The sequence below is a fragment of the Sciurus carolinensis genome, chromosome 12, assembly GCF_902686445.1.
Source record: "Sciurus carolinensis chromosome 12, mSciCar1.2, whole genome shotgun sequence".
Taxonomy (NCBI): Eukaryota; Metazoa; Chordata; class Mammalia; order Rodentia; family Sciuridae; genus Sciurus; species Sciurus carolinensis.
In genome coordinates this window covers 69,624,979-69,633,541 of record NC_062224.1, presented here as the reverse complement: position 1 = coordinate 69,633,541, position 8,563 = coordinate 69,624,979, and the positions used below count along the sequence as shown (strand labels likewise).

At 35.1% G+C, this 8,563-nt stretch overlaps 1 protein-coding gene across 1 annotated transcript; it reads right to left on the bottom strand.

Moving 5' to 3' along the window:
* Nucleotides 1-7,711: 7,711 nt before the first annotated feature.
* LOC124962112 (calmodulin-A-like) lies at nt 7,712-8,353 on the bottom strand. Its single transcript, XM_047521256.1, has one exon. It carries the CDS (start codon nt 8,324-8,326, stop codon nt 7,877-7,879), a length of 450 nt encoding a protein of 149 aa, XP_047377212.1. The 5' UTR covers nt 8,327-8,353; the 3' UTR covers nt 7,712-7,876.
* Between the last annotated feature and the right edge of the window lie 210 nt (nt 8,354-8,563).

The following is an 8,563-nucleotide window of genomic DNA, read 5'->3' as shown; positions in this document are numbered from 1 at the left end:
CAGTACCACTACAGAGGAGGAGGAGGAGAGGAGAGGAAAAGAGGAAGAAGAGGAGGAGGTGGAATAGGAGGAGGAAGTGGTACAGAATGAGAAAATATTCTAGATAAATCAATTTTTTTTTCATTTCAAGAATCTCTTTTTTTTTATTATTTTCTATCTATATGCATTTAGATGCGACTATAATATCCTTTGAACATAATTGGCTTTTATGGTACCTTTGTACAAATAAAATGGCAACCCTCTGGACCACAGCCTGACAAGAAGATGACTCTTTTTGAAGGACGATAAAGCTGCCTACATCTTTCTTCAGGTAGGACTGAGCTTAGACTGGGTTATAGCGCCCCTTACTCCAGCCATCTGGAATTTATGGGCAATGTGTGGCATGTGCAGCAGTAAGTGGGCAGCACCAAAGGGTGACCCATAATCAATTCACAATTATTCTTTTACCCCAATGTCAATCAAAGGAAAATCTCTAGGAATCATTTCAAAATCTGCCAAAGAATTTCTGTTGAGACAGTTTGGGAGGTTTCTAACACTTAGGGAAAATAAGTCAGCTAAGGTAGAGTCCTAGTCCAAGAAACTCCAAACTACAAAGAATTATTCCAGAACCTAAAGATTAAAACCTAATATTAAAAAAATTTGAAACTGATATAGTCAACAAAAACTTGGTCCTAATTCCTTTACATATAAATAATCTAAAATTTTTATACACACTGAAATTTCTAAAACAAAAAAATATAACCACCCTTTGAATGCAGAGAAGATTGTACTTCGTTACATTATGAAGATATGCTCAACATTTTGGATAATTGGTCACCAAGAAAACCTCAGGTAATAGAGTACTGACTAACCCTGAGTTTGGTGCACAATAAGAAAAAAAAAAAATACATGCCTTAGGTCATAAAATCTGCATTGTGTTTCTAATGCAGATACTTGTATTAGTCTTTACTAGTAGTTGTTCCATTCATGATAATTGATTTAACATACGTAAAAATAAATATCTTTAGATCTTATTTAAAATTAGCAACTATAAAGGAAAATAACAAAATCCACTCATTAAAATTAGGTTCTATATCTTTAACCATAAAAAAGAAAGTACTAAAGTATCTTCTCTCCCAATGTGTTTTTTTTTTTTTTTCCTAATGAAATAACAAATCATGGAGATTAAAGAAACATTTTACAAAAAGGCATCCTAAAATAGTTGTCAAAGATATGTTACATTTCCAAGGACTCTTGTCCCTGGAATGTTTACAAATTGTCTTTTAATCAAAAAAGAACAAATCTTATAAAGCAGTACAAATGATTGCAAAATATGGTAAGCTGCACAATATTGGAGAAAAGCTAATCTTACTAGCTATAAAAGAATCAACTAGAATGATACAAAATGCAAATTAATTTTTGCTTTCCCATTGAGCAATGTCACTATTTCGTGGAGAGCTGATGAGATGGCAAATGGTGTTGAAAAAATTAAACATGTAATGAGCAGCGACAAGCAAATCTTTCTGACAAGCATATGAAAGCATGTTGTATGATAATGATTAATCGCTCGCATATGAAAGATTTGCCAGGAAAGAAGAGCTGTAAGGAAATTACTATTTTCAAAACTTTTGATAAAATATAACAAAGGATATCAATAGTCAGAATTCTTTAAAAATACTAAACAGAAAAACATCTTATCTCTAATATTATTTGTATTATAGATAATGAAACCAGCAACAAAGGTTTATCAACAAGCTAAGGTATCCACCTATTTTTAGCAGTTCATTCTATTTTTTCATCAATAACTGGTAGAAAAGAATCCTAGCAAAATATATCACAAGTTGGTAGTTTTTAGTCATAATAAAATTAAGACTAGTCCTTTAACAGATTATTTGGAAACTTATGGGGAATGATATTGACCAAATTATATTATGTTGTGTGCATGTGTGAATATGTCACAATAAATTCCATCATAATATATAATTATAATCACTAATAAAATATAAAAAAGAAACCCATGGAATGATAAAGATGTTTAAAATGTCATCTGATGAAATAAATAAAATTTTCTTATAAGAAAGGGGTATCTCCAAAGGAAACTGTTCATAAATACGAAGCTCATTATTTGACACCATTGTAGATTATTTCATTTAACCACTGATGAATTAGTGACAAGTTCAATACCAAAATTAAAACACTGAAAATGTTTTTCAGAGATATTTGTAAGGCTAAATGAGGTGATCTTTGAGATGCAAGAAAATTAGATCAATCATTTTAATGTGAAAGGAATTTTCATGGGTATTACAAAGAAACTCAGATTTCTTTTAAAATACCTTTTGTCAGTGAGCATTTTCCCAGTTTGATTTGGGGAATCAAATTCCTTTCAGCTGTTTGATATGGGGAAGTGTAATATAGATTTGGAAATACATTACTCTGATATGGATGGTACCAAAAGAAGAGATGTGGAGATGTGAATAATTTTCATTAATGATTAGATAGAATTCATTGATTTGGAATGAAAGAAAGTCCATCTGCATTTTAGTAGAGAGAGATTTGCCTGAAGGAGAGAGAAAAGACAGAGGCTAAAATATTTAAACCTTGTAACCACAAAATTATGATTTCAAGCCCATCTCTTTAAAGAAAAAGCTAAGTTACTTATTAAAGTTATGTCCAACCTCCTGAATAGTTTCAATGCTATCATAGCTTCTATGAAGGAAAGTTATTGTAAATATACTACAATAATCACTGTTAAAAAAAAAAAAAACCTTAAAAGCACTGTTTTAGTCAGTTTTTTTTTTTTTTTTTTTGATGCTGTGACTAAAGGACCCAACTAGCACAATTGTAGAGAAGGAAAAGTTTATTTGAGGGCTCACTGTTTCAGAGGTCTCAGTTCATAAGTGACTGGCTCCATTCCTCAGGGCTCATGGTGAGGTTGAACATCATGGTAGAAGAGTGTGGCAGAGGGAAGCAGCTCATGTGGTGATCAGGAAGCAGAGAGAGAAAAAGTCCACTTTCCAGATGCAAAATATATACCCCATAGCCCCGCCCCTGATTAACCACCTTCCTCTAGCCACACCCCACCTGCCTCCAGTTACCACTCAGTCCCATCAGAGGATTAATCTACTCATTAGGTTAAGGCTGATCACTCAATTGTTTCTCCTCTGAACCTTCTTGCATTGTCTCACACTCTTATGGGGCTCAACTTAAGAACAGACCGATCACCACTGAGAAGTCCGAATTTAATAGCCGGCCAGCTGACTGTCTCACACAATGCCACCAAAAAATAGCTATTGGGAGAACAGCCCCGACCATAGGGTTGCAGGGGTTCTTATACCAAAAATCACATCAATCATAAGTGTCTGTTGCTATGATTCAAAATTACACATTAACATCATGAGATCATTGAAAGAGGGAGAAGTGGGTCAAAACAACCCTTACCTAGGTCCAAACTAAAGAATGGTTACTAACATCCACACAATTACCGTTTACATGGTACATTGGTTAAGAGCAATAGAGATCAAAAAAGAGCAATTCTTCATTACGTAAGAATTGTCATTTTGTATTGCTAAACATGTCATGCTAAGTAACTGATGACGGGTACAGAGGCAGGGTGTTCCCCTGGGAGAAACTTATTTCCTACATAACATGGAGTCTCAGAATAAAATGGAGTCTGTGTAGTCCTTTCCCCTAGAGTCTGGCCTAGAACATTCTCATGGAGTCAGATCTGTCAGCCCATCACAACACATGAGCTTTAGGGAGATACCTCACATCCAAACCATAACAAGCACCTAGAAAGAAATAGGATGTAAATTGTTTTAACAAATTTTAAGCCAAATACTATTGCTAGTGAAGCTGCATAAAACAAATGCAAATATTGTTTAATGATTTATTTGAAAATATTTGTTGTTATTACTATTCAATATATATACCATCTAGGTATCTCAGCTCAATGATAAAGAATCTGTGCTGCAAGAAGTGCACATTTATTTTAAGTTGCCTGTGTTTTTTTTTTTTTTCTAACAAATGTAGTATTTATTAACCCAGTTGTTTTCTTAGAAAGTTAGAATCATATATAGTTGTAGGGATTCAGTTTGACCTGCCCACAAACATCTTGAGTTGTAACCATCACAATTGCCCTTGAATAATCCCGTTGGTTTTCTATAGCTAGTTTGGCAGCATACTATAAATAACAAAGCCATCAGAGTGGATAGACCCTCTACCATCAACGCCAAGAATGTGCCTGACATCTTTTGACATTAGCTTGAGATAAACCAGGTACATTCCAGTGTGGATGAAGTCATTTTGTCCTGACCACTTCATAAGCCCCCTTCCTCTGTCCAGAATCACAGAGTCCACTGACTTGCCACCATTCAGGTCCATGCCTCTGTCAGTGAAATTGCTCTCTGTGCAATCCTGGATCTCTCTTCCTCTTTCCTCCGTATCACAGCACATTGGGAACCAGGTTTTTCCAAATCAGTAGTTTATATAAAATATGCATGTTCAACTTATCACAATCTATCTTCAGATCATGTAATTCCTCCAAGTAACATATGAAAATTGCAGCAGTATTTTTTATTTCCCCTTCCATCCTTTGTGACATAATTGTCACTTATTTTTCACCCCTGTATATGTTGGAACTTCCATACCACATTGTTATTTACTTTGCTTTATATCGTCCCTGATATTTGGAGAAATTGGAAAAATCAGAGACATTATTAAATACTTGCTTTGTATCTACCATTTTTGACACTTTTAATTTCAGCATGAAGATCTACCTTCTAAGTGGTATCCTCCTTCAAACCACAGGATATTCTTAACATTTCTTGTTATGCATGGTGAACAATTCTCTCAACTTTTTATTGTGTGACAATGTCTTTCATTTTTAGTTTTGAAGGGTGGTTTTTCTGATTTAGGATTCTTGCTTGGCAGAGTTTGTTTGTTTTCTTTCAGTATTTAAAAAACATTCTTACATGTCTTCTAGCTTGCGTTGTTTCTGATACATTCAATGGCAACTGTTCTTTCTGCTCCTGACACATCTGTGCCTCCCCACCCACCCTACTTTAGAATTTTTCTCACTTGTTTCCAAAATTGTTCTTATAATGTGCCTCTTTGTAATTTTCTTTGTGTCCAATTTGAGATTCAGGGACTTCTTGAACTTGTGTACTTATAGTTCTTACCAAGTTAGAAAAAAAAGAAAATAATCATCATATTTGCATTTATTTTCCTATTTTCCATTCTCTTTTCCCCCAATTATATGGTCAGTTACCACCAGGTAACTGGAAATCTTTTTCTTTTTTTTCTCTGTGTGCTCCAGTGGTGAGAGCTCCTACCATTGTACTCAAGTTGCTGACATTTCCCCAGAGGTACCCTCCCTGTTAAGTCCATCAGGTGGACTTTTCCTTTCAGATATTATGTTTTTTGTCTGCGGAAGTACCCTTTGGCTCCTCTCTTAGCTTTCGCCTCTCTCTGGTGTGTCTATTTATTTAAATACACATTAACACCAACATCTCTATTCCTTCTGAGTCTGTTTCTATTTATCCTTTTTTTCCTCCTGATTATGGGTTATAGTTTTGTTGTTGTTGTTAGTTTATTTCTTTGCATATTATGCATCCTTTGACTAGACTGCTATTTATTTTTTTTATTTTGGTGTTTTCCATTAATAAATAGTGTTGTTTTCTAGCAGCAGTTAAATTATTTGTGGGTTAGCTTGATTCGCTTGAACTTAGTATTAAGCTTTACTAAGTCAAACTTTGAATAACTAATTTGCACTACTCAAATGTATGGGGTTTGCTGGGTTCCCACTGCTTTGGGCTCCAGGCATGAAAAGAGGTCTTTCCACAGAGACTATGTGAACTGAACTCAAACCCTTCTCACCCTGTGCGTGCCCCAGGGGGTGCTCAGCTTCTAGTTCTTCAGCATATTCTTTCCCCAATAGTTGCTTTTCTCCAGCTTCATGGAGTTAAATCCTAGATTCAGCAGAACATTTAAAGTAGATTTCTGGAGATTTGTCTTTGTGTCTCCTTTCTTTTTGACTCTCTACCCTACAAAGTCTAGGTCCCAGGGTTTCCCAAGGTTCTCATCTCTGATTTTTCCTTTCCAAAAAGTGGCTGCTAATCAGCTTCCTGCTCCCTGTGCTGTAGTTCCAGAACAAGTCTCCAGACCGAAAACGAAAACAATCATGGTGCACCTAACCAGTTTTCCTTCTCTCAGAAATATGATCTTGTGCAGGCTCTAGTCTGATATCTGAAGGCGTTTGTTTCATGCATTTTATACAGTTACGTTCTGTTTACCACAAGCTGACTCTTCCAACACTCTTTCTTCAGGCATGACTAGAACTTTGAGTTTTCCATTAATTTTAAATTTTCTCTTATTATTGCCCCAGAAACATATCGTGAAATAGTTTTCTACAATCTCCTGTATGTATTACTTTTTTTCCCCCTAATCCACTGTCTGCTTCCTCCCACCTGCCAAAATATTTAGCCTTCTAAGTTTTAATAAACACCAGAAACTGAAAGTATTTCCCAACACGTGGCAGGATTTTAAAATAGAAGATATGTTTTCTGTGCTACTCTGTCATTACTCTGCCCTAGGTCTTCCATATGAATTATTTTGACCCTTCACTTATGAGTAAGATACAGCTCACTTATTGGACTGTTAAATTCCTCATTTCCTTCGTTTTGTTGGTCTGCAATTTTTTCTGGGGTGTTATACCAACTTTAGTTATTTATTTATTTAGTTATTCCTTATTATACACAAATGAGTCTAGGTTGCTATAACCTATCTAAACACTACTTTCTATGCAGTGTCTCTCATCGTTCTGCTCTTTCATTTTTCAATAGGGAATGGTTTATTTTATTCCTTCTTGAAAAACCCAAACTTAGTCATTGAAATTTGGGGAAAATCTCTGATTACTCATTATGTCTTCTAAGCAGTTATGCCTACTCATTTACGTAGTGAATTGAAATGAATATTAGTTTGTTATAAAATGCTTTTCTATTTGTCCTTTTTGAAAATGTTATATTTATGCATAGATATTACTAATATTTTTGAAATTATACACAGCTGCCCCCCAGTTGCAGGGCATACATTCCAAGGCCCATAGTGGATACCTGAAACCTCAAAGAGTCCTGAACTTTATAATTTCATGCCTTTCCTATCTTAACTAATTAGCTAATCATTCACGACAGCCGTAATGTTTGCCCTTTAAGGTACAACAGCAAACTAAACATGAATTTATTTTATCTTCTTCACAATGTCACAGAAGGAAGATTAATTTTTTTTTTAATTGTTTAATTTTTTTATTGGAAAACAAATATACAACTTGGAATGGATTTGAGGCAAATTGTGCCATAAGCAGATTTTCTTTAAGTGGCTAAACAAAGTTTAAAAAGCAAGTAACAATAAAAGAAAATGTTTCTGGTACAAGACCAGCAGTACAAAAAAATAGTGTACGAGTACCTGGATAATACACCCGTTTTGCAATAGTGCAACTTTTAAGTACATATTGTTGACTGTCCATAGTCCACGCAGAGTTACAACTCCACACTTCAACAACAACATGCTGACAAGTCCTAAAGAAAACTACTTTTTTAAAAAAGGCATAACCCAGATGTTCCCTCATTTGACCAACTCCATCTAAAGTTTGGATGTGCAGAAGGGCTTAGATATATCCAGAGTAAGCCACATGCAACATGTTACTTGATCAATTTTCTAAAATAAGGTTTCAGGACAATGACAGTAAGATAAGGGAAGAAAACATGGAGGAATGAAGTCCTAATTACTATACATGCATATTTTTTTGACAGTAGGGGGAAACCTTTTACAGATAAGTTACAAACAAAGAAAAGGCAAATAAACAATTTTGTACAAGAAATTTAACACATTCTGTACAATGTCTTCACTTTGCTGTCATCATTTGTACAAACTCTTCATAGTTTACTTGACCATCACCATCAATATCTGCTTCCCTGATCATTTCATCAACCTCTTCATCTGTTAACTTCTCTCCAAGGTTTGTCATCACATGGCGAAGCTCTGCTGAACTAATATAGCCATTGCCATCCTTATCAAACACACGGAATGCTTCTCTAATTTCTTCTTCACTGTCTGTGTCTTTCATTTTTCTTGCCATCATTGTCAGAAATTCAGGGAAGTCAATTGTGCCATTACCATCAGCATCTACTTCATTAATCATGTCCTGTAACTCTGCTTCTGTGGGATTCTGCCCAAGAGACCTCATTACAGTTCCCAATTCCTTTGTTGTTATAGTTCCATCACCATCCTTGTCAAATAGTGAAAAAGCTTCTTTGAATTCTGCAATCTGCTCTTCAGTCAGTTGGTCAACCATGCTGCTAGCGCTACCGGTTTCCGAGACACGACCGCACAACCACTCGGCTCACTCGCTCCACTCGGACTAATTCGGAAGATTAATTCTTATTGTAAATCTGAACAACTTCAATATGTGATTTATTTTCTTTCTTTAAATAGAGAACTTTCACCTTTTCACTTATAGGAAGCACTTTACTCTTGAGCCTATCTGAATTACCAACATCATCACTCTTGATGTTATTGTCAAGTATAATAA